Consider the following 27,092-nt stretch of genomic DNA (forward strand, 5'->3'; position numbering starts at 1 on the left):
ACTTCTTCCTTACCAGTTAGGATCCTTTTATTCCTTTTTCTTGTCTGGTTGCTGTGGCTAAGACTTCCAGTGGTGAGAATAGACATCCTCATCTTGTTCATTTATCTTAGGGGGAAAAATTCTCAGTATTTCACCATTGAATGTGATGTTAGCTGTGGGTTTTTCATGTATGGCCTTTATTATGTTGATGTATGTTTCCTCTAAACCTATTTTGTTGAGGAATTTTATCATGAATGGGTGTTGTATTTTGTCAGGTGCTTTTTCTGCATCTGTTGAAATTATCATATGGTTTTTATCCTTTCTCTTACTGGTGTGATCTGTTACACTGATTGATTTGCAAATATTGAACCACCCTTGCATCCCAGGAATAAATCTCACTTGATCGTGGTGAATAATTTTTTTAATGTATTGTTGGATTGGTTTGCTGATATTTTGTTGAGGATTTTTGTATCTATGTTCATCAGAGATACTGGCCCATAGTTCTCTTTTTATGTAGTATCTTTGTCTGGTTTGGTATCAGGGCGATGCCAGCCTCATAGAATGAATTTGGGTTTTCCTTCCTCTTCTATTTTTTTTGGAATAGTTTGAGAAAAATAGGTATTAACTCTTCTTTAAATGTTTGGTAGAACTCACCTGTGAAGGCATCTGGGCCTAGACTTTTGTTTGTTGGGAGTGTCAACACCCCCTTTTTTTATTAACATAAAATGTATTCTTTCTTTCCGGGGTACAGGCCTGTGATTCATCAGCCTTACACAATATACAGTGCTCACCACAACACATACCCTCCCCAGTGTCCATCACCCAGCCACCCCATCCCTCCCACCCCGCTCCACTCCAGCAACCCTCAGTTTGTTTCCTGAGATTAAGAGTCTCTTATGGTTTGTCCCCCCTCTTTTTTTTTTAAGTAGACTTCATGCTGGGCGGGGCTTGAACTCATGACCCTGAGATCAAGAGGGGCTTGAACTCACGACCTGAGCTGAGGTCAAGAGTTGGACACTTAGGAGTGCCTAGTGGCTCAGTCAGTTAAGCATCTGCCTTCGGCTCAGGTCATGATCTCGGGGTCCTGGGATCGAGCCCCGCATCGGGCTCCTGCTCAGCAGAAGCCTGCTTCCCCCTCTCCCACTCCCTCTGCTTGTGTTCCCTCTCTTGCTGTGTCTCTCTCTGACAAGTAAATAAAATCTTAAAATAAAATTTAAAACAGGAGTACTTGCTTGTTAGAGAGTATTCTTGAGAAACTCTTGTAGGTGACACAGATGTCCCGTTTCCATTCTTTTTGTAGAGAATGTGTTCTGAAATATGCATGCTATGAATGTTTAGCAGACAGGTTGGCACTTCATATTAGAGGATCCGGCTTCCCCCCCAACCCCAAAATAGAATTTTTCTTGCTGCGTATGAAAGTAATACATGTTTGTTGAAAAACAAATCAGCAATGACTTCCAGCCACCCTCAGACCGGCTGCCAAGTGAGTGCCTCTGCTCTACGCAGCCGCAGGGCTGTGCGCCTCCCTGAGGCTCAGTCAGCTGCCCGCCCGGTGCACAGGTGGAGGCTGGCTGAAGGGACCGGCAGCTGGCCCAGACGACACCTACAGTTCCACCCACACCTGGGGAACTCAAAACAGCTTTGGGGACTGAAAAAGCGTGAACCTCAGATTTGTCAGAATATAATTAGGAATTCTGTGAAGAATATTATAAATCTTAAATAAGTACTTTTAAAATTTATTGAGAGCCAAGCCACCTGTCCTTAAGCACCTAACCCAATGCCGACTGAAAGGGGCTCAGTAGAGAGTAGCTGAAGCATCAAGATGTAATTAGGGTTTGACCAATATTTCTTGAAAACTGCCAAAACACTCCTATCATCAGCTTCTTGAATGTGGTTTGGAAGATATTTAGTCTTGGCTATCATGTGAGGTAGAGTATTAAAATTCTGGTTTATTTCTTTGAATGAATTTTAATTTAATGGTAAGTGGGAATTATAAATCAACTATGATTAAAAAAAAAAGTGAAATTGATAATGAAAAAAAGGCCAAGTCAATATTAAAGTGCGCAGTGTGCATGGGGCGCCTGGGTGGCTCAGTCGGTTAAGCGTCTGCCTTTGGCTCAGGTCATGATCCCAGGGTCCTGGGATGGAGCCCCGAGTAGAGTCGGGCTCCCTGCTCAGTGGGGAGTCTGCTTCTCCCTCTACCCCTCCCCTGCTTGTGCTCTCTCACTCTCTCTCTTTCTCAAATAAATAAATAAAATCTTAAAAAAATAAAGTGTACAGTGAAGCAAGTATCCCCCTATAGTTGACCACTAATGGGTATGTTCTCCTCCATACCCACCCTTTCTTCCTTCACTTGTTCCTTTCCTCCTTCTCCTTCTTTCCCCCTTCCCCTCCTCACTTCTTTCTTTTATTATTTTGTTGTATTACAATTTTTGTTTGTAGATTTTGTTTTAATACATCTTTAAAAATTTCCCCATACTTTTTATATGCATGTAAAAAACACACATAATACCACAGATAATTTATTTTTCTTCCCCCCCCCCTTTTTTTTTTTTTAGAGAGTGTGTGAGCAGGGGAGGGGCAGAGGGAAAGGGAGAGGGAATCTTTTTTTTTTTAAAGATTTTATTCATTTATTTGAGAGAGAGAGCACAAGCAAGGGGGTGGGGAGAGGGAGAAGCAGGCTCCCCGCTGAGCAGGGAGCCCGATGTGGGACTCGATCCCAGGACTCTGGGATCATGACCTGAGCCGAAGGCAGATGCTTAACCGGCTGAGCCATCCGGGCGCCCCCACAAATAATTTCTAAGAAAGACTACTGAATTTTTTAAAAAGCAATATATATTCAATGAAGAAAATTCAGAATATACAGTATGAAGAAATAAAATCGTTATAACTCTTCTCCCCGAGATAATAGTTTTTATGATTTTATTGTATTTTTTCTGTATGCATAGGTGTATATATAGTATTTATAAAACTATAATCACAGTATATTTTACCACAGATACCACATCATCAGTATTATTAAATATTTTGTATGGTGGGTACTCGGCGTACAAAGACAACCAATATATGGTTCTACTCAAACAACCTTGGAGTATCTGCTATGAAGGCACATCATGAATTGATTATAACAATCTCAGACTTATAAGAGTTTGGGTTTTTAAGAAATCACTTAACTTTTGGGGTGATTCCCCCCCCACTCTGAGGTGAGAGAGGCTGTTTGGATTTGGGGTGGGGAATAGCAGCTTTTGTTCAGTGTGACATTTTAGCTTGTTGGACTACAGTGTTAAAATTTTTTTTTCTACAGTGTATTAAAATTTTTTTACTAAAATTTCAAACATACTCAGAAGTGGAGAGAATAGTATAATGAATTCCCATATGCTCATCACCCACGTTTAAAATGTTTTCAGGATTTTTCCACATTTATCTTAACTCTTTAAAGTTTTTTGTTTTCGCTTTGCTGAACTAAAGGAAATTTCATATCATGTCATTTTATGTCTACAGTCTTAACTATTCATCTCTAAAGTATACATTTGATTTCTTATATAACTCTAATTCATAATCGTACCTACAAAGTTACAGAAAGTTCTTGATGTGTCATACCTAAATGTAATGCTGTCACTGAAATAGTCATATTTCTTTTTCAGATCAGTGATGATGAACCAGGTTATGACCTAGATTTATTCTGTATACCTCATCATTATGCTGAGGATTTGGAAAAGGTGTTTATTCCTCATGGACTAATTATGGACAGGTGAGTAAGATCTTCAATCTCTTGTTTTTGTTTTTTTTCTTCTATTAATTTCAAGTGTCAGCAACTGTTTTAAGTAGTTGATATTTGAACATAAATTAGGCTAGCTTTTCAAATAATAGATGTTTTCTATTTTAGAGCCCTCTGTACAAACAAGGTGCAGGGAAAGCTTACTAATTACCCAGCGTAAGTCATGGTATACTGGGAATCTGTAGGGAGTAGAATAAAGTAAACACTGAAGGGAGATTATAGGAATGAACTCTAGTCACAGCCTTTGATTACTCAACCCTGAACAGGGTAATGGGCTGGGGCTAAATCACATGAATGGAAGGTCATATTTGGATTAGTATGCGCATCTAGCTTGAAAATTTCCCCTTAACTGAATTGCAGTGAAATACCTAACTTGGTATTTAAGTGCTCGCCTTGTGTGTCTGGCTATTTTGGTTTTGATTTTAAGATGACGGTATCAATACATGTGTGTTGTAAAATATTCTAAGGATTGAGGCTATAAATGAGAATAGGGTTCTCTCCTCTCAGCCTCCTGTGCACCGTCCTTCCCTACACACTAGTTATGCACATATACTCTATGCGAATATACATACAATTAACTCTTGACTCTCCCCAAAACTTAACTACTAATAGCCTACTGTTGACCAGAAGGCTCACCGATAACATAAAGTCGATTAACACATACTTTGTGTGTGTATTCTATACTGTGTTCTTACAAGCAAGTAAGCTAGAGAAAAGAATAGTTTTATTTTTTTTTTTTAAGATTTTATTTATTTGACAGAGAGAGACACAGCAAGAGAGGGAACACAAGCAGGCAGAGTGGGAGAGGGAGAAGCAGGCTTCCCGCGGAGCAGGGAGCCCGATGCGGGGCTCGATTCCCAGGACCCTGGGACCATGACCTGAGCTGAAGGCAGACGCTTAACGACTGAGCCACCCAGGAGCCCCAAAAAGAATAGTTTTTAAGAAAATCATAAAGAAGAGAAAATACATGTATAGTACTGTATTTATTTTTTAAAAATCCCTATATAAGGGGACTTGTGCAGTTCAAACCTGTGTTGTTCAAGCATCAACTGTATTTTATTTTAACACATAGGTATGTACTATCATATAGGTCTGAAATTTATTGGACACTTTTTCATATTAATATATTTAGAGCTATCATGTATTTTGAAGGTTGCATAACATTCCATTTTCTTTTTTATTTTATTTTTTTAAATTTATTTATTTGACAGAGAGAGAGACAGCGAGAGGGAACACAAGCAGGGGGAGTGGGAGAGGGAGAAGCAGGCTTCCCGCTGAGCAGGGAGCCCGGATGTGGGACTCGATCCCAGGACCTTGAGATCATGACCTGAGCTGAAGGCAGACGCTTAACGACTGAGCCACCCAGGAGCCCCAAAAAGAATAGTTTTTAAGAAAATCATAAAGAAGAGAAAATACATGTATAGTACTGTATTTATTTTTTAAAAATCCCTATATAAGGGGACTTGCGCAGTTCAAACCTGTGTTGTTCAAGCATCAACTGTATTTTATTTTAACACATAGGTATGTACTATCATATAGGTCTGAAATTTATTGGACACTTTTTCATGTTAATATATTTAGAGCTATCATGTATTTTGAAGGTTGCATAACATTCCATTTTCTTTTTTATTTTATTTTTTTAAATTTATTTATTTGACAGAGAGAGAGACCGCGAGAGGGAACACAAGCGGGGGGAGTGGGAGAGGGAGAAGCCGGCTTCCCGCCGAGCAGGGAGCCCGATGCGGGGCTCGATCCCAGGACCCTGAGATCATGACCTGAGCCGAAGGCAGACACTTAACGACTGAGCCACCCAGGCGCCCCGCATAACATTCCATTTTCTGACTGTACCATAATTGATTTAAGCAGTCCTTTATTGATGGACATGCAAGATATCTCCATTATTTTGCTTTTACAGACCATACTAGAAGGAAACGTTTGGGCACTTGCTTCAACTTGATCCATGGGGAAATTCTGGGTTAAGGGAAGGTATTTATTGAATGTTTTCATACTGTCAGATTATCCCTGTAATTTTTACTCCCAGTGGTATATGAGAGTGCTCTCTTTTTTCTATAATCTCTTATAATACTGTATATTACCAGGGAAATACTATTTAATCAGAATTTGTCAATCTGATAGGTGGAAATGGTATTTTACTTTGCATTTTAAACATTCTTGTTAGGTGTTAACAGTGTACATGTTTTTTTGAAGGTTTTTAAGTTTTTATTTTCACTTTATGAAGCAAGGATATAATTCATGGGGGGCAAAGGGTGTGTTTTGTGGAAGTTTAATGCCTAAGGGGGATGTTTGGTTACAAAGTTAAATATATTTCTTTCTTTTTTTTTTTTTAAAGATTTTATTTATTTGATACAGAGAGAGAGCACACAAGCAGGGGGAGCAGTAGAGGGAGAGGGAGAAGCAAGCTCCCTGCTAAGCAGGGAGCCCAACGTGGGGTTCGATCCCATGACCCTGGGATCACGACCTGAGCTGAAGGCAGACGCTTAACCATCTGAGCCACCCAGGCGCCCCAAGTTAAGTATATTTCTTTAAGTTAATTTCTGTTCAATTCCGGATTTTATTTCTGTAGGACCGAGCGGCTTGCTCGAGATGTGATGAAGGAGATGGGAGGCCATCACATAGTAGCCCTCTGTGTGCTCAAAGGAGGCTATAAATTCTTTGCTGACCTGCTGGATTATATCAAAGCACTGAACAGAAATAGTGATGGATCCATTCCCATGACTGTAGATTTCATCAGACTGAAGAGCTACTGTGTGAGTATATCTGTTCCTGAAACCAATATCGCACTGTTAACTAAAATTTAAATAAAAAATTTTAAAAATGTATGTTATATACATGTTTAAACATACGTTTAAACTGTATGTTTTTGAAGCTCTGCAAACTATACTTTCATGTTCATTTCACTTGGTTACAGTGAGATTTTCTAATATCTTCTACTTTATATCCAAGTGAATATTATCTTTTCCAAACTAGTCACCTTGGAGGCTATACACTTATTTTAAAGGGTTTTTGGTTTGGTTTTGTTTCTTGGATTTTTTAAAAACCCCTTTTAGGAGTTGCCATTGGGACCTCGGAGGGGGGATATTTTTTGACTACACTTACCATTGGCAGATATCTTCTATGGAGCTAGATTGGTTTTGGGGGCAGTGGTAAGTCATTTGCAGCCAAGTCTGATAAAGAAGGTGAGTCCGGGGGTGCCTGGGTGGCTCAGTCGTTAAGCGTCTGCCTTCGGCTCAGGTCATGATCCCGGGGTCCTGGGATTGAGCCCCACATCGGTCTCGCTGCTCCGCGGGGAGCCTGCTTCTCCCTCTCCCACTCCCCGTGCTTGTGTTCCCTCTCTCGCTTTGTCTCTCTCTGTCAAATAAATAAATAAATAAAATCTTAAAAAAAAAAGAAGGTGGGTCCGCAGTTTTCTAGAAAGCCCACGGGGAGCGGAAGCCCTGGCGCTCTGAAGAAACCACTTCTGATTCGGTTACTCTGCCTGTGTCCCATCGTCTCAGATGCTTCAGGATACGGACACAATAAGCAGTATTGGCAGTGGGACGAGCCCAAATCAGGGTGATCTGTACACGTGGATTTCATCATCCATGGTTTCTTTGGCCATGTGGATGTTTGATTTTTGTGAGTTCATGCTGCTGTTTGTTTCTGGTTGCGTGTTGCCGTTGTAGTTCCTCGGAGTTTTCCTTAAAAGTGGGGTTTCTCTTAGCTTCTTCAAAGATTAGAATAAATGTTTGCTCTTTGCTGTTTCATGAATCTGTATCATACATCCCTGTAGAAACTGACCTTATGTTTATATTTTCATTGAAAATAAGACCACTGAACTTTCATCCTCTTTCTCCCAGTTAATCATTTATTTGACCCAAATGTTTGACCTTTTCCACATTTTCATCAGTCCTTCGGGTGATTGGAGAACCATTTAAGACATTTTCTCAGGGGGGGCACCTGGGTGGCTCAGTCGTTAAGCGTCTGCCTTCGGCTCGGGTCATGATCCCAGGGTCCTGGGATCGAGCCCCGCATCGGGCTCCCTGCTCAGCAGGAAGCCTGCTTCTCCCTCTTCCACTCCCCCTGCTTGTGTTTCTTCTCTCGCTGTGTCTCTCTCTGTCAAATAAATAAATAAAATCTTTAAAAAAAAGACTTTTTCCCTATCCCCTTAAAACCCTTCGTGTTCATACACCATGACATTGCTTCATACTCACAGGCTCCTTGTAACTTGTCAGAGTCTTACATGAATTAGAGAATTGTTTAAATACAGAGTCTGGATTTTCACTCACTAGAAGTTAGTGAGTGAGCTGGTTTACACTAAGATTTAATTCTAGTCCGTTTTGCTGCAAGCAGTACGGCTGTCTCTCCAACCTTTCATGTCTTCTGGGCTTAGAGTCAAAACATGTACTTACAGTCCGTGGTATGATTTCTTTTTTTGATCTTCTTAAGTGCCCCCCTCCACACACATACACATAAAAATCAGTGTTACTACTTTATGTCTTAGATTTCATTCCTTTCGGGATTTGCAACAGAATGTTCTTTGAAAAGAAAACTTGTAAAAAAAAAAATGAGGGGAATTTAATACGTCTTTTTAAAGTATTTTATAGTTATAAGAACAGTTTGAAGCCGTAGAAACAGTTTGACCCGTTAATGCCATTTTCTACTCTTGGGTTTTTTTCCTGTGCTTTTAGATCTTAGAGGATTATTAAGAGGAACTCCTCAACTGATAAAAAGAATGAAATCTTAAACGTAAGCAAAGCAAGTTTTTAGGTTAGTTTTTACGTAGAGAAAAATATCTGTTCTGTTTTATGTGAAATTCTGTGTGGATTACTACTAACCAATAGAAATTAAAATCACATGCTTACTGTTGATTTGAAGTAACATTTCTGCACTATTTAATAATTCATCAGCTTGTCATGGAAGATATTCCCATGTACATATAAAAAACCAGATAACTTAATTTGATAAAATTATAAGATGGAAATTTAAAATTGTTGCAGCATCAGTAACATTGATGTTAGTATAGTTTCACATGCTGATTTTCCCCAGTTTGAAATAGTGAATTAAACATTTACTGATCTGTGCTAATCCGAAAGAAATGCTCCATGAACTATTAAGTGTTTCTGGAATATATAAAGAGCCCTAACAATATCAACACATCCAAACTAGTTTTCCTTCAAAATAAAAATTGCATTTTTTGATTAAAGAATACCTGTTTATTATGAAAGCCATACAGCCACAGGAAATAAAGAAATGAAGGAATGAAGTCACCCTAAATTCCACTACGACTTTTATTTCTAATATTTTAAAGAATATTCTGAGTATACACACACACATCATAGTTTACATACTCTTTTAAAAAAGATTTTATTTATTTATTTGAGGGAGGGAGAGAGAGAAGGAACAGTGGGGAGAGGCAGAGGGAGAAGCAGACTCCGTGCTGAGCAGGGAGTCCAGTGCGGCACTTGGTCCCACAACCCTGAGATTATGACCTGAGCCGAAGGCAGATGCTTTACCGACTGAGCCACCTAGATGCCCCACATAGTTTACATACTCTTAATCAGACTATCTGGTAGGATTTTATTTGCTTAGTGCCTCAATGGGAAACTGCCAGGGATTCCAAATACCATATTTCATTCAATCTAAGATACCACTGATGGTAAGACTTACCCTGTTTTTTGTACTGCTAAGAAAGAAGACACTGTCGGTTATATTGTAAGTTGTTGTCAATTGTAACATGTTGATTTCAGGGACATTAAAATGTGAGTGTGCATCTTCGAGCAATGAAATGTAGTACTTTATATTCAAAGACCCTTAAGGCTCTGTGATATTCAGAAAAATGAAATAATCGATAAATATGCAAATGTATTTTTTTTCTTGTGAGTTCAATTTTGTAGTAAATTTTTTCTTACTAATTTTTTGCATCATAAAAAGATGAAGCCTCAGGAGGAAAAGTTATCCAACAAGTAAATGTTTTGTGGCAATATTTTTGTGTGGGCCTTCAGCAGAGGGAAAATGAGCCTGATTTACTGTGTGTCCCGACAAAGTGGCTTACATTAAAATGAATTATTCTTAGGATTTGAAATCTTGCAGAAAACTTTTTTTTTTGAGTTCTGAATTATTATCTCCACATACATTTGAGAACAGGGAGGCGCAGAGGGATGAAGTGACTTGCCTAAGATCATACCGGTCTTTGATTTGAACCCACACCTTTAACTGTGCAGAACTCAGAGTCTTATTTGGGAAAATTTATAACTAACTTGAATCCTCTAATATGGGCTTCCTTTTATTTCTTCATTTTCTACTAGTCAGAAGTTTTTTTGTTTTTGTTTTTGAGCGGGAGGGGTGGGGTGGGGCAGAGTTGAGAGAGAGAATCCTAAGCAGGCTCCACGCCCAGCATGGAGCCCAATGTGGGGCTTGATCTCATGACCCGGAGATCGTGACCTGAGCCAAAATTTAGAGTCAGACACTTAACCAACTGTGCCACCCAGGCACCCCTCCTGGTCAGAGGTTCTGTATGCAAAAAATTCATCTTGCCAATTGCGGGATTTTTTTTTTTCCCTCAGTTGCAGTCAGGGTGCATAAAGCTATAATTCAGTCTTGATCTTGGAAGTTGCTTGGTTAGTAGCTTGATTAAGCTGTTTAATATATCAAAGATGTAAATTACCTTATAGTAATTTGTAAGAAGGTGGCTATTTGAGTGAACTTGTTAAAGAAAAATGCAGAAAATACTGGAGTAGTTTCTTAAAGTGTCTCTTAAAAGAAGAGGTCAGTAGCTTTTAGTCTGACCTTCTCCTTCAGATGGATTTATTCGTTGCTTTAAGATACGCTTTTTCCTCCAGAACAGTTGAAGTTAAATGTAAATGTGCCACTTTGATGTTGACACTAGTCTAAAGCTTATCTTCTGTAAAGCTAATCTCTCTCTCTCTGTATATATATATAAAGCAAGTGGGATGATTTATGTCTCTTTCCTGCTTATTGAATTAAGAGCACAGACAGGTGTGGGGGAAAGAATTTGTTCAGTTTAAATCGGAGGGAACAGGGATGTGTACCATCTCTGGTATAAGGAAACTTTAACAGAACTGGGGTCAAAAGTATACTTTGTAGCCATTTCCTGTGGATTTCCACTTTGATGTAGGCTGAGGCATTATATAAGCACCCTGTTTCTTAACATAAAGGTAGTGTTCAAGTTTTTTTCATATTTTTTTCTAGTATTATGTTGTGCTAAGTGGTGTCTTTGATTTGATTAGAGCAGCTCTGACCAATAGAACTTTCCGTGGTGATAGAAATGTTCTATATCGGTGCTGTGAAATACAGAGCCACTATCTGCTGAGCACTTGAAATATGTCTTGTGCAACAAAGGGCCTGAATTTTGAATTTTATTTCATTTCAAGAACAGTTAACCCTTGAACAATACAGGGTGTTAGGGGCACCAACCCCCTGCACAGTTGAAAATTCCTGTATAACTTTTGACTCCCCCAAAACTTAACTACTAATAGCCTACTGTTGACCAGAAGCCTTACTGATAATATAAACAGTGAACACGTATTTTGCATATCATATGTACTATATACCATATTTTTACAATGAAGTAAGCTTGAGAAAGGAAAATAATAAATTATTAAGGAAACCGCAAGGAAGAGAAAATACATTGACCATGCTGTTCTGTATTTATCAAAAAAAATCCACGTATAAGCGGGCCTGCACAGTTCAAACCCGTGACGTTCAAGGGTCAACTGTAATTGGCACATGTGCTTAACGGCTACTGTAGTGGATAGTGCAGGGGATAAATGATCTAAACGCCCCACTTCAGTACCATCATTTTAAAATTTATTTTTATTTATTTATTTGTTAATATTACGTTCAGTTAGCCAGCATATAGTAGTATATCATTAGTTTTTGATGTAGTGTTCAACCATTCATTAGTTGCGTATAACATGCATGCCTTCCTTAATACCCATCACCGGGCTAACCCATTCCCCCACCCCTCCCTTCTGTAACCCTCAGTTTGTTTCTCAAGGTTTGTCTCCCTCTCTGATTTCTTTCCATTCAGTTTTCCCTCCCTTCCCCTGTGGTCCTCTGCGCTATTTCTTATATTCCACATATGAGTGAAACCGTATAATTGTCTTTCTCTGCTTGACTTATTTCACTTAGCATAATCTCCTCCAGTCCCATCCATGTTGATGTAAAAGTTGGGTATTCCTCCTTTCTGATGGCTGAGTAATATTCCATTGTATATATGGACCACATCTTTATCCATTCATCTGTTGAAGGGCATCTCGGCTCCTTCCACAGTTTGGCTATTGGCGGACATTGCTGCTCTGAACATTGGGGTGCATATGGCCCTTTTTTTTTTTTTTAAAGATTTTATTTATTTATTTGACAGAGAGAGACACAGCAAGAGAGGGAACACAAGCAGGGGGAGTGGGAGAGGGAGAAGCAGGCTCCCCGCAGAGCAGGGAGCCCGATGCGGGACTCGATCCCAGGACCCTGGGATCATGACCTGAGCTGAAGGCAGTCGCTTAACCAACTGAGCCACCCAGGCGCCCGCATATGGCCCTTCTTTTCACTATTTTTATTTTTTAAGTAAGCTCTAGGCCCAGTGTGGGACTTGAACTCACAACCCCAGGATCAGGAGTCACACATTCTCCCCATTGAGCCAACCACGTGTCCCTCACTATCAGCATTTTTTTTTTTTAACTGGTGATAATAGCTTTTTTTTTTTTTTTTTTTTAAGCAACACGTTCTTTTAAAAAAAACTCATAAAATACAGGTAAATAAATGACTCCCTGGGTATATATCCTTCCAGACTTCTCCTTTTCTGCATCTATTTTTAGAAAACTGGATCTCTGCCATTTTCCATCTGAGGTGCAGTCTGCCTCTAAAAGCATACGATTGAAATATTCTCACTGCTGTTGATACTTGATCGGGGTACGGGAAAACAGTAACAGGACAGGGGACAGTCACGAGTAGGATGTGCAGAGAAAGCATGCTTGAGTGTGGCGGGCCGGGACCTAGCTGGAGATAGAAGGAATGAGTTTCCCAGTAACTCCACTCGGGCTCTGAAAGAACGGTCCCAGGTTCACTGCAGTAAGCAAGCTGCGAGGTGCTAAGCCCGGATTTCCTACCTCAGTACAACTCCCTAGTCTTGCCGTCTTGGGGGCTCAGCTTTGGGGATTGGCCTCTGCATCCTCTGCACACAGGAGGAGGCCTGTTTGTCCCAGGCTGGTTTTTTGTAGCCCTCTCATGGTGTGTTTTCCCATAGTTTTCTCTCCTCTTCTCCAATACCACGCTGTAGTTCTTGTTGCTGCCTGGAGGGTCACAGAATCCCTAGGGATATACAAATAGGAATAAACGAAGTTCCTCTATTTCTCTTCTCATCTTTTCACCCAGACTCAAGAAAGGTAATTGGGGGCACCTGGGTGGCTTAGTCAATTGAGCTTCTGACTTTGGCTCGGGTCATGATCCCAGGGTCCTGAGATGGAGCCCTGCGTCAGGCTCCCCACTCGGCGGGGAGTCTGCTTCTCCCTCTCCCTCTGCTCCCCCCCCCCCCCCCCCCCCCCCCCGCTTGTGCTATCTCTGTCTCTTCAGATAAATAAATAAAATCTTTAAAAAGCAAAAAATTAAGGTAATTATACATATGAAACTAATACAACATTGTGTGTTAATTATATTTGAATTAAAAAACCCAGAAATCATCACTGGCAGTCTTAACACTTAAAAAAAAAAAAAGGTAGACAAAAGGGAAACACAGATGCTAAGGGTAGAGTTGTAGACCCAGAGAGCTTCTTTGGGAATTTTATGTCATTGACAATGACGCTCTGAGTTAAGGACAGATTGGGCTCTCTGGCTGGGAAGAATGAGGAGATGGGATGGTAGAGAAGAGGGAAGAACATGGGGGCCAGGAACTCTCCCCTCTCCTGGGCCAGCCCCATCATCTCGTTCAAGATGAGGCATACAAGGTCACTCAGTAACGTAACAAAGCAGGACTACAGTGGGAAGCTTGTTCCACCAGGAGAGGAGGGAGAGGGGCGAGAGGGAGGGAGGGAAATCCCTCTGGTGGGGTAACTGATCCAGCGATGCCATTTCTGTGCAACTGGGGCACTTATACCTGTATTCTAGCAAAGTGGACTGTAGCAGTTTTCTCCGGTGAATCTTCTTTATTAGCCTCCACAGGAAAGGCGGCTGTTCACATGGGGAAAAGAAAAAAGAAAAAAAAAAAGCCTCGGAAGAGGGACACCTGAGTGGCTCAGTGGGTGAAGCGTCTGCCTTCGGCTCAGGTCCTGATCCCGGGGTCCTGGGATCGAGTCCCACATCCGGGCTCCCTGCTCAGCGGGAGGCCTGCTTCTCCCTCTCCCACTCCCCCTGCTTGTGTTCCCTCTCTCGCTGTCTCTGTCAAGTAAATAAAATCTTTAAAAAAAGCCTCAGAAGAGATTTAAGCTAACAACCTTGGAGGCAAACAGGAGTATGGAGATTTGGATGCTAGTGAAGCAACAGTGACTTGCATGCTTGGAGCTCTCTTTTTTCTTACCCTATCATCATAGTCTTTGGTTCACAGGGGTTTTTTCCATGACTCCATACTTTTTAGTTCTTTCCTATGTTTAAAAAAAAAAGGTCATTTGGAATTGGACTGTAGTACCAAACTTCTACAGATGATGTCACTATGTACTTTGATACACAGTGTAAATAATTTACTATGACTGACTCTCCTGGAAAGCTTCAGGTTTTGTACGGGGTTTTTTTTTTGGCTATTGATCACTTTCCTGTGTTTGAAACTCTGGGTTTTAAGTTAGTTAGAATAAAGGGTGTATGTAATTTCCTTAAGATGAGAAGTAATATGCTAGATTTTTTTCATATCAGAAGTCCTACTTAGATCTGTTTAGTTTGCAACACTGAATAGTTTTGGCCCAGTTGTGTTTTTCAAAAATGACACTCCATAAAAAATGGACATGTATATAGAAGCATCTGATGAGAATGGAAGTATATAAAAGTAAAAAGCTTTGTTATTCCCCATTCTCACCACTCAGAGGTAATTGATGTTATAAATTTGTTTAAACTGCTGAACAGAAGTGATTTCGTAGGCAACACATTGCTCTACTAGTTGGTGTTTTTAATTCCCATCGGTCATGTCCGTGTGTATAGATTTTCAGATTCTTTTTAATAGCTGCGTGGCATTACCTTGTGCGGATGCACTTAATTTAAATAGGTCCTTGTTAATAGACTCGTTGGTTGTCTCCCATTTTTCTTTTTTTATAAATAGTTGATACAGTGAACCTCCTTGTATGTACCTTTGCATATTTGTGAGTGTTTTTATAGCATTGATTCCTGGAAGTGGGATTGCCGGGTCGAGCGGCACACATACTTAAATTTTAATAGGTATTGCTGTACCATTTTCAAAAGAGGTTGTACCAGTTTATTCTCTCACCAAGAGTGGTTTCCCCTCACTTTTGTCAACATATATCATCAGGCTTAAGTTTTGCAAGTGTGAATGGAGGAATGGTAGAATCACATGGTTTTAGTGTTTGTTTCTCAGATTGATACCATTTTATATGTTCTGGCCTTCTCTTCTGTGAATTGCCTATTTGTGTTCATTCTTCATTTTCCTTTTGGCTTCTTAGTTTTGGAACTCAACATATAATAGGAATATTTGTTAACAGATCTTTTCTTTCCGTTTGGGTTCATGATATCCCTAGGTTTTTACCCTCTCTAAGAATGTGAAAATATTTCTTCTACATTTTCTTCCAGTCTGCTTATGGCTTTATTTTTTACATTTAGATTTTAATCCATCTGGAATTTATTTTTGTGTATGCTGTGAGGTAGGGATCACACTTTATTTTTTTTCCCCAAAATGGATAACTGCTTCCCTGAATAATTCACCTTTTCCTTACTGACTTGAAATATCATCTTTATCGTATACTAAATCCTCATATGTTCCTGGGCTCTGTTCTGTTCCTTGGTCTCTTTGTCTGTTACTGTGCTGACACAACATTGTTGTAATTGTCGTAGCATTGGTATGGTTTGCTCTCTGGTAGGGCAAGTCTCAGCTCTTTTGTTCACCTGCTCTTTGGCTCCAGTTCAGTCAAATTATGATCACTATCACCACCAACTACGGTGGGTATGGAGGATTTCCCTTTGAAACTCCTGTAAGGGTTTCTACTGGATTCTGTGATAGCAGAAAACTGGGAGCCTCCTAAGAGGAAGGCCTTAAAAGACTGCTAATCAGACCTGCTTTTCCAGACTGTGCTGAAGATGACATGTGCCTGGGCTAGACTTTTGAGGGCAGTATTTTTGGGGTTGAGTGTGATACAGACCAGAACCTACAGCTTGCTTGATTCATGGCAATGGTCCAGGGCCAGAACTGGACATATGTCGTGCTAATAACTTCATGGTTCAGAAATTACTGTGACTGAAGATAGGTGGTTTCTAGGATACTGCCCACTTGAAGATGTGTGTGCCCTACTTGTACGACTCTGAGGAGCATCAAATCAGTAATGGCCAGTTAGAACTTTTAAATTTTCACTAATTTCTACTTGAAAGTTACCTAGTTGTTCATTTCTTGAAACATAATTCTTGTAATTTGTATCGTTTAGAATATCATAATGCGATGATATTCTTCTTAAATCTTCTAGTTCCCATTTGATCATTTGAAATGTAGGCGTGTACACAAAAGGATATACATATATACTTACATCTTTTTTTTGTTTGTTTTTTAACTAGAATGACCAGTCAACAGGGGACATCAAAGTAATTGGTGGAGATGATCTCTCAACTTTGACTGGAAAGGTATGTGTCTTGAAGGGGAAGAAAAGAGTTCTCTTGACTTCATGCCAGGAGTCAGTCAGTAACACTGTGCTTTATCACTACGAGGCAGTTTACACAGTTATTTATGCACTTACACGAGGGCTATTTAACCCCTGGAAGCAATCTCAGTTAGCTTTCTTTTCCTAGGTCATATAGCAGAGAGGCAGCAGAATCCAACGTTAAACTTCAAGTCTGTATTACAAAGTACTCTTGTCTTCCTCTGTGTGATCTAATTTGGAATTCTTCAAAAGTATATATATATTTTTTGGGGGGGAAAGACAGTCTTCTTTTTAAAAATAGACTCACACAGCGAAACATGTAGTGTAGTATCATGTAGTAGATGTGAAAGTGTGGGTTCTAGAGATGGGCAGCTTTTTTTTTCCTTAAGTAAACTCTACACCCAACGTGGGCTCAAACTCACGACCCCAAGATCAAGAGTTGCATGCTCTACCAACTGAGCCAGCCAGGTGCCCCAAGGTGGGCAGCTTTGCTTGAAAGCCTGGCTCAGTACTTTGTCTGTGTGACCTTGGGCAGATTATGTAACCTCTCAGTCTCCTCTGTGTGAGGTAGGGACTAAATAATGGCAGTTCCCTCACAGAGTTCAGAGCATTAAGTGAGATAATGCATGTAGACCTCTTACAACAGTTTTTCTGGTAGTGGGAATACTCAGTTAGTTCAAACATACTACTATCTTAAGAAATCTCAGAAGGAGTTTTCTAAATACATCAAGATTGTTCCAGTATAGACAATTGGCAGAAATAATAGAGATATTAAGATATTTGAATATTATTCTTGTGATACATTGAAATGATTTTCGAGTAACCAATGAGAAATGATAGATTGCTGTATTTTTTTCAGCTGCTAGTTATTTGTTTATAAACACTGCCAGATATAAAGGCAGAATCTCATAAAAGTTTCACGACAGTCCTGTGAGGTAGATCCTGTTACCCCTGTTTTACAGATCAGGAAACTAAGACTCAGTAGATTGGAAGGACTTGTCCAAAGTCACGCTGCCAGTAAGTGGTAGAGCTTGAATTTAAATGCAGGTCTTTCTGGCCTCAAAGCTCTCTTCTTCCTCTGGCTTTTAAATGTTTACAGCTTCCTTGACTGAGTGTCTAGTAGGAGACTTAAGCATACAACACTGTGTCAAATCCTCTTATCCCATATCAGGGTCCTGCCAAACTAATCTTGTCCTCTTCAACATCTTTTGAAAACTTCAAAAGAGAAACTATAATCTGTTGACTCTTTCCCCTTCCTGCCCATCATATATACCACTGCCAGACCTAGTCTTCCCTTTCAGCGTGTTTTGCCCTTACTCCTATAGTCAGTTTTTAGTGCTGGAAGGGACCTCGCCTTTAAAGCCTCCTGGGATTCCATTTGACCTTGCCTTTCCCACCTCATGGCTCTGTCCCACTACATGACTTTGTGATCTTAAACGTCTCTTTCTAAAATAATTTTCTTTTCATGATAGTCACAGTAGAGCACATTAATTGTGGAAAAAAAATCAAGACATCTAAGTTGGGTGAAGTTATTTCTTGGTGGTGAGATTGTGGGTTATTTAGACTTTCTATTTCAGTTTTTTGGGGACACATGTGTGTAGATACATATGTATATAAATGTTTTCCCCCCTTCTTTTTCCCCCCCCAGTTAGTGGTTGAGAATATGGGCTTTGGACCCTGAAAACACCTCATTACCTCTTGGCTAGTTTTATGACTTTAGGCAAATCATTTGACCTCTGAAGCCTCATTGTTTCCATTTCTGAAGTAAGAATGCAGTTTTAAAAATAAAGAATGAGAATTTCTACCATTATTAAGGGCTGTAGCTATTTGACATCAGCTCTTAATAATGGTAGAAATTCTCATTCTTTATTTTTAAAACTGTACTGAGATCATACTCTAGATACTATGATTTTGTATTGGATAAATATTTAATCTCTCTGGATTGTGGTTGATTTGTACAAACTATCTCATATTACTAGAAGTCTATGATTATGACATAATCAAGATCGTGCAGCTACTTAGTACTAGAGTCAAGACTAGGATCCAGTTTCTCTGTCTCATGATTCAGTGCTGTTTCCAGACTGTAACTCCATCCCATGGCGTACATTGCTGCAGCAGTGAGCCACAGTTAGGATGGGAGAATGTTATCCTTCCGATGTGCTAGCTAGGGTAGAGAAAATGTTGAGAAAGAATCACATAGTAGGCGGTGACACGATTATTGGTCCATTGATTCTATTTTACTAAAGATTGAGATGGCAGTATCTTGAAAAGAGACAAAGTAGTTGTCATGGGAGGAAAGAGGTAAATGATAATACAGACTATGGTAGTGATATTATGTATATTACAAAATACATGCAAAATTTATAGCTCAAACAGGGTGAGGTTTAAAAAAAAGGTCTAATACTTCTTTCTTGCACAACCCTGTGGATCTTGTGTGCCCTACCTTGGTAACCACTGACTTAGAGGAATATATAGAACCTTAAAATGGTCATGCAATAGGTTTGTGACCAAGAAGTGAGAACTACAAATCGCAATATAGCATCAATCTTCCCTGTGACAGTGATTATAACCAGTATGTGAAATGCTAGCTCGTTCCTGTAACTAGCATAAGAACAGGTAGGACTCTTCTCTACCTCAGATGTAATTGTTAGATGGTTTCTCCTGCAAGGGCTCTCTTCCAGCTATAAAATTCTGAGAAGTAGAAAATGGGGTGAGGGTTTCTGGTGGAAGGAAGTGTTGGTACCTTTCTTTAGTTGAGTCCAAGAATGTGAACACATCCAGAAAAAACAGATCAGTTTCAGCCTAATGAGAAAATGGGTTTTGAATTGGATCCTGTATGGTAAATTAAAGGCATGATTTTGGAGTTCTGGTACAAATTATAGTTCTTGAATGTAGGCTTGGAAGATACATACTAGTTCACATCCCTTATTTTACACATGGTAAACTGAGGCCCAGAGAAACTTCATGATTTGCCCAAGATGAGACCTCTGTTTAAAGTAATGAGAATTTTTTTTAGATGAACATATAGGTCAAATTGTATTTTAAAAAATTCCATTACAGTGAAAATTTCACATTAAAGAGTTCCAAATCTCAGCAGATGGCCCATTGTTTAAATCAGGGTTTGAGATAGGAAAGTATCTTAAAAACAAGAATTTGGATAATGAGTTTGTTATGATGTGATTTGAGTTATAATTGGAAACACTATCTGATTTACTGTACTGATTTTCATTTCTTTTTCTTCTAGAATGTCTTGATTGTTGAGGTAAGTTCTACATACTTTCAATATAGTGTTTATGGTTTTCTGACTTAGTATGCACAGTCCTAAAGGTAATCCAGGGAAAGAAATTCCTCGTCATCAATTTTAACGGTGGCCTTGTGTTATAAGGGAGTGAGATTGGTTTTTTGTAAGAAATACTTAGTAGTTTGTTTTTATTGGATAATTGGAAAATGTTGGTATATTTCTTACCCCTCTCTTTTGGGCTTAAAAGTTTCTCCTTTTAAAGTTGATATACATCATTCCCATGCGTCTTTTTTTATACTTCTCTTTCATGTATGTATCCACATGGAAAACGTATTTTGTGATTTAAAAATGTATATAGCGCCAAACTATACATGTTCTCTCTTACATCTTGTTATTTTCACTCATAATAAGTTCTGAGGTTATTCGTGTTGAGACCTACAGTTAGCTGGCTTAAAATGCAAAATTGGCAGTGTACGAACCCACCAGTTTATTGCCCCATGAATAGGGCAAGTCTCGTAGTTCTCGTGCTATAACAGGGCTGCTAAGAGCAACCCTTTGCGGTACTCGGCGTGCACTTGTGTGGGTCCCTTCTAGATGCAGGCAGTGACTGGATTGTAGGGTTGGTACATTTTCAGTTTTATTGTTATTGCCAAATGACTTAACAGAGTGGTTGTATGCTTTATACTCTCACCAGTAGAATGAGTTTTCATTCTTTTATGTGAAATGTTTAAGACTTAAGAGCACCAGTAACCCCCAATTCATTTTTGTTGTTACTAATAGAAACCAGCTTACGGATCAAAAGCTAAACAGACAACACTGTTTTCAGAGGATTCGTGTACATGAATATCCCTGGGAACTGGTTGCTTGGGGTTTTTTGTTTGTTTGTTTGTTTGTTTTTAATTAGGCTTCACGCCCAGCGTGAGCCCATTGCAGGACTCGAACTGTTGACCCTGAGATCGAGAGTTGGACGCTTAACTGAATGAGCCACCCAGGCACCCCTGGTTGCTTGTTTTTAAATGTACATTCATTAATTCCACTTCAGATTGACTTTGTCTGGGGTAATGGCACCTAACAAATGACCACAGATTTAGCAGCTGAAAACAACACATGTTCAGTGTCTCAGTTTTCATGGGTCAGGAGCCTGAGTACAGGTTAGCTGGGCCCTCTGCTCAGAGTCCCATCGGGCTGAAGCAAGGCTGGGGCTCCTATCCCACCCAGGGCTCCTGGTCCTCTCCCAAGTTCATTTAGGTTGTTGGCAGAATTTAGTTCTTGGTGGTTGCAGGACTGAGGGCCCCGTTTTCTTGCTGGCTGCTGGCCGGGGGTCGCTCACAGCTCCTACAGGCCCACCTCATGTCCTTAACACGTGGCCTTCACATGGCAGCTGACTTCTTCAAAACCAGCCGGAGATCTTCTCTCCAGTGTGCTACAACCACCTCATAGAACATAACTAGTTACAGGAGAGACCGTCCCAGCATTTTCCCAGGTTGTGCTTATGCTGGGGCTGGGGGCGTTATTCTGGGTGTGTGCACTGGGGGACGGGAGTCTTGGGGCCATCTGAATTCTAGCCACCACAGCCCGGAACTCTGCATTTTTCACAAGTCTCCAGCCCTGATGTTTCTGATGACTCACGGACCCCACTTTGTGAAGCATCGCTTTATACCGTCCATAAGAGTATTTTCACTGAAGAACATTAGGGTTATGGTTTAAGAAGCATTTTCCCAATGAGAGATGGGTTTGTTTTGAATAATGTCCTGCTTTTGACTAAACAGTGAAGATTCACTTTCATATAAAGTCATTTTATATAGTAAAACCTTATTAGTTTGGATACTTCCAAGATGGCGTACAGCAGTGTTTCTCAGAGTGTAGTCTATCTTTTTTTTTTTAAAGATTTTATTTATTTATTCATGAGAGACAGAGAGAGAGAGAGAGAGACAGAGGCAGAGGGAGAAGCAGGCTCCCCGCGGAGCAGGGAGCCCGATGCGGGACTCGATCCCAGGACTCCAGGATCATGACCTGAGCCGAAGGCAGTCGCCCAACCAACTGAGCCACCCAGGCACCCCCCAGAGTGTAGTCTATTAACCACCTGCATCTGAGAGTTGGCTACACTGAAAAAGAAAAATAGCATTCTTCTATTTACATGTGGGGTTTTGGTATTTCGTGTTTATATGACTCGGTTTTATTTGCTGTTTAAATGTCTTTTCTTTTTTTTTTTTAAAGGATATAATTGACACTGGCAAAACAATGCAAACCTTGCTTTCCTTGGTCAAGGAGCATAATCCAAAGATGGTCAAGGTCGCAAGGTATGTATATAACATTTTGACAGGCTATTTTCTTCATTTGAAACAGGAGTAAGTAATTAATTGGTTCTTTGTAAGGGTAAATGTTCTCAACTTGTTTTACCTTCAGAAAGTAATGTGACCTCAAATAAGACTCAGTAAATATGCTTTGTAAATAATTTTGTCATGTGTTAAGGAAGCCCTTCATTGTGGTCCTCTTTTTGCTTAATATTAATAACACTTGGTTTTTTAGCATGCTAATAATGATACCAACTTGTCCTGGGGAGCATGGTAGAAGATTTGGGACTTTCTTGAAGACTTGAGACCAGGGATCCCACATTGGGTTTAGGAGGTAGTAGGAAGGGGGTGGGATCTGAGGGTCCGGAGCCCCCGGAATTGAGTGATGTGGTGACGACGTATGCCAGCCTCATCTCCAGGCCCTGCCTGTGCTGTTTGGATTTTGTTTTATTAGTTCTACCTTTGTTTCTAGTTTAATTATATTTAATTATAATTAGAGCTTAATCCCTAACAACTCCTAGGAAGCACTGTTACTCCCCCTTTACAGTTAGGGATACCAAGGCATAGGGAACTGTCCAGAGGCACAGTGCCTAGCACCCTATTGGGGTGAGATTTGAACCCAGGCAACCCAGCTCACAGTTCATGCTTTATTTACCACCTTAAGTTTTCGGTAGGGTAACACCCGGGGTGGTTTTTTTGGGGTGGTTTTTGTTTTTGTTTTGGGGGGGTTGCAATTTCTTCTTTTATTTTTAAATCTTTGACTGCTCTATAATTTTGGTGTAGGGGTCAAATAGTAATCTAATTTTTTTCCTAAATGATTAACTGGTTTTGATAAACCTCTTTTAAAGGATCCACGTATCCCATATCGAGCATCTTTGAATCAGAGTGAGCCTTCTAGTGAATCATCTGTCAGCAGTTTGTCCTTTGGGGCTTCTCTGATAGCTGGTGCCCGTGTGGGTCAGTCCCTTTCTGTGGGTTTGGGACAGCTATGACAAGAGGGTCTCTACCTGTGATGCATTCTGGGGCACTAAGTAGCTTCCCGTAAGCCCGTCCACGCACTTGCTTATTTCTCTACTGTGGTGTAGGATAGTCTGTAGCCTCGGGATAGTCTTTTGTCCCTCTTTCCTGGAATATGCTGTGGAATTGAGGTAGACTGCCTCACGACAGACGGGGATTTTGTGTTGCTGGGGGTGTGGAGTGCTCAAAGAGTACTTATTAGGTCATTCATTTCTTAGTGATGGAGTTGGCCTAAGTCAGTGTTTCTTAACCTTTTTTTCTTAATCCCTCCCTCACTATTAGATTTTAATATCACAGGTATATCATATATCCCTTTATGAGGTATATGTACCTGTGCTTGGAGTAAGCCTGGCAGCTCATTCTTTTTATTCAATGCAGGTTTAAGAAGGATGAGATAAGCATTTTAACTTAAGAAGTTCAATTAAAAATGTAAAGACACTTAACTGATAGGAATGTCAAATGAGGGCGCCTGGGTGGCTCAGTTGGTTAAGCGACTGCCTTCGGCTCAGGTCATGATCCTGGAGTCCCTGGATCGAGTCCCGCGTCGGGCTCCCTGCTCGGCGGGGAGCCTGTTTCTGCCTCTGACCCTCCTCCCTCTCGTGCTCTCTGTCTCTCATTCTCTCTCTCTCAAATAAATAAATAAAATCTTTAAAAAAAAAAAAAAAAAAGGAATGTCAAATGGAATGGCTGCCTGGGCAAACAGCTTGTCGGTTTTGTGAGAAACTGAGCATGTGGCAGCCGTACGACTCAAGCACTTGCCTTTATCCTGGAGAAATGGAAACTTGGGTCCTCGTAGATATTCATACACGAAAGCTCATGGCAACTTCATTTGTCATAGCCCCAAACGGGAAACACCCAGAATGTCCCCCCAGCAGCTAGACAAACGGCAGGGTCCCGTCCATGGAACCCTGCGCTGTGGATCCGCACGACAACCTAGATGAGCCTCAAATGTCGAGGGGCACCTGGGGGCGCTTAGTCGGTTAAGTGTCCGACTCTTGATCTCAGCTCAGGTCTTGATCTCGGGGTCATGAGTTCAAGCCCCATGTTGGGCTCCATGCTGGGTGTGGAGCCTACTTTAAAAAAAAAAAAAAAAGCCAATCTCGAAAGGTTACCTACTACATGATTCCATTTATGCAGCCTTCTTAAAGTGACAAAATGATAGAAATGGAGAGCAGATTAGTGGTTGCCAGGGGTGAGGGAGGTGATGGCGGTGTGTGACTATAAATAAAGAGGTAGCAGGAGAGAGCCTTGTGTGATGGAAAGGTCTGTTATCTCGAGTGTGGTGGTGGTTACGTGAATCCGCACGTGTGATAGGATTGCATAGAAGTACACACGCGCACATGCATGTATGTGTGTAAGACTGGTGCAATCTGGATAAGGTCAGTTCCCCCAAGTCCACTTGGTTGTGGTCACCTACTCGTTATGTGAGCTGTTAGTATTGGAGGAAGCTGGGCAGGGGGCACACGGGACCTCCCTGTGCATTTTTGTGACTTCCTGGTAATCTAATTATTTCAAAATGAAGAATTTGAATAAGCTGTTAACATTGGACTTTATATAAAAAAAAAAAACATTGGACTTTATAACTATATCTGCTTAGTAACTTTTGATATAGGCATAGCTCAGTCTATTGTGCTTTTGCTTTGTTGCACTTTGCAGATACCATGGGTTTGTTTTTTTGTTTAGCGATCGAAGGCTTGTGGCAACCCAGCATCGAGCAAGTCTGTAGGCGCCAGTTTTTCAACAGCATTTGCTCACTTCATGTCCCTGTCACTTTTTTTAATAGATTATTTATTTATTTATTTGAGAGAGAGTGTGCAAGCATGAGCGGTGGGGAGGAGCAGACTCCCTGCTGAGCAGGGAGTCCAACGCGGGGCTCGATCCCAGGACCCCGAGATCATGACCCGAGCCGAAAGCAGACGCCCAATGACTGAGCCACCCAGGCGCCCCTCTCTGTCACATTTTGATTAATTCTTGGAATATTTCAAACTTTTTCATTATTATTATATTTGCTGTGGTGATCTCTGATCACTGATTATGACTTCGGAAAACTCAGATGATAGTTAGCATTTTTTAGCAATAAAATGTCTTTAAATTAAGATATGTACATTTTTTAGATGTGATGCTATTACACACTTAATACACCTCAATATAATGTAAACAGTTTTTGTGCACTAGGAGAGCAAAACATTCATTTGACTCCCTTTACTGTGATATTTGCTTTATTGTGGTGGTCTGAAACCATACCCACAAGATCTCTGAAGTATACTTGTATAGTTTATTTACTTATACAAATTAAAGAAAAAAAAGAAACCTATGTCTGTCCCATCCCCAGCAGTTCTAATGTAATCAGTCGGGGGTGTGGCCTGGGTATCTGGGTTTTGTTTTGTTCAAGTTCCCAGGTGAGTCTGATGTGTAGCTAAGATTGAATATCACTTTATGTCCTTCCCAGCTTTTTTTTTTAAAAAAGATTTTGTTTAATTATTTGAGAGAGAGACCAGAGTGAGAGGGGGAGCACGAGTCGGGGGGGGCGGGGCGGGGTGCAGAGGGAGAAGCAGGCTCCCCATTGAGCAGTTAGCCTGATGACGATGCGGGGGCGGGGGGTCTGGGGAGGGGGGCTCGATCCCAGAACCCCAGAATCGTGACCTGAGCTGAAAGCAGAGGCTTAACCGACTGAGCCACCCAGGTGCCCCTGTCCTTTCCAGCTTTTTAAATCTATTTATCTAAGAAGATAAAAAATCGTGAGTTTTATTGGGACTGCCCTTAACATGTAAAGGCTCTCAAAACACTGTCGATAGCTTTTCTTAATGGCTGAAAAATTTCAGCAGGTGGTACACACTTGAGTTACGAAATTGGCTTATGTTAGAGGTGGCTTATCCCAACTGCAATTTTTGCTCTCAAAAATGAATACTAGCTCCTCGAGCATGCTACTTATTTTTTAGCCTCATGATCTTTGTCAGCCATGTATTAAGAGCCTCAGGTGATGCTCACATCTCCCGCACCCCTTTGCAGCTCTAGGATTGGATTTCCAGGGATTGTGAAACTGCTCGTTGGCACTCGCCGTCCACTCACCCTTCTGATTCACTGCCTTTTGGTGGGTGCTGAGTGGTCAAGGTGCAGCTCTCAGAACCGTCAGTCGTGTTTCGGGTGGGGAGCAGGCAGGGGCCTTGGCTGTGGTGGGAACACACTGCTGGCCCGCTCAGTCCCTGTGAGCTAGCTCCCCATTTCATAGTCTTCCACGTAGCAAGTATTCTAGGTGCGGGTGAGACCATGTCTCAGAGCATGAACGTTCTCTTTTGTAATGCCCTGTCGTGTCTCCATATGTCACATGTTACATTTTGTAATTAACAGTTTGCTGGTGAAGAGGACTCCTCGAAGTGTTGGCTATAAACCAGACTGTAAGTGAATTACTTTATGTCAGTCATTTAACCATCTTTGACCCGAACAAGTTTTACGTGAATTGGTTGAGAGTTACTTTAGAGGGTATTTGGGTTTTGTTTTTTTAAGATTTTAGAGAGTATTTGTAGAGAAGGCACATTCGTAAGCATTCGATTTGAAAGTGATGTTTTCTTGTATCTAAATGATGACTTATGATTCTTTTTAGTTGTCGGATTTGAAATTCCAGACAAGTTTGTTGTAGGATATGCCCTTGACTATAATGAATACTTCAGGGATTTGAATGTAAGTAATGCCTCGTTTTCTCACTCTCATTTTTCAGAACCCATACACAAATTTACAAAAGAGAAGACTTGTTTTCTCTTTCCAGCACCTCATAATTTGAACAGACGGATGGTTCCCATTAGTCACATAAAGCTGTAGTCAAGTACAGACGTCCTTAGAGCTGGAACTGGGCCAGGCTGGGGCGACACTTCTTGCTGGCTGCAACAGTTGAACAGCTTTAATGTACAATAACTGTCCCATTATTACTTCAGATGATAGATGTAGTCATAAGTAAGAAATAAATGAAGGTTTAAGTCTTTTCACTCACT

General features: G+C 40.6%; 1 protein-coding gene across 2 annotated transcripts in view; it reads left to right on the forward strand.

Annotated features, from left to right (window-relative positions):
* The window catches only part of HPRT1 (hypoxanthine phosphoribosyltransferase 1), a 52,073-nt gene that overhangs the window by 11,123 nt on the left and 13,858 nt on the right, over nt 1-27,092 (forward strand). For both annotated transcript variants that reach the window (XM_035008879.1, XM_035008886.1), the window contains exons 2-8: nt 3,624-3,730; nt 6,342-6,525; nt 16,472-16,537; nt 19,799-19,816; nt 22,013-22,095; nt 26,455-26,501; nt 26,708-26,784. In XM_035008879.1, coding sequence (XP_034864770.1) covers nt 3,624-3,730; nt 6,342-6,525; nt 16,472-16,537; nt 19,799-19,816; nt 22,013-22,095; nt 26,455-26,501; nt 26,708-26,784 — 582 coding nt within the window. The remainder of the gene's footprint in view (nt 1-3,623; nt 3,731-6,341; nt 6,526-16,471; nt 16,538-19,798; nt 19,817-22,012; nt 22,096-26,454; nt 26,502-26,707; nt 26,785-27,092) is intronic.

Source organism: Mirounga leonina, unplaced genomic scaffold (assembly GCF_011800145.1).
Source record: "Mirounga leonina isolate KUSES-001 unplaced genomic scaffold, KU_Mleo_1.0 Mir_101664, whole genome shotgun sequence".
Taxonomy (NCBI): Eukaryota; Metazoa; Chordata; class Mammalia; order Carnivora; family Phocidae; genus Mirounga; species Mirounga leonina.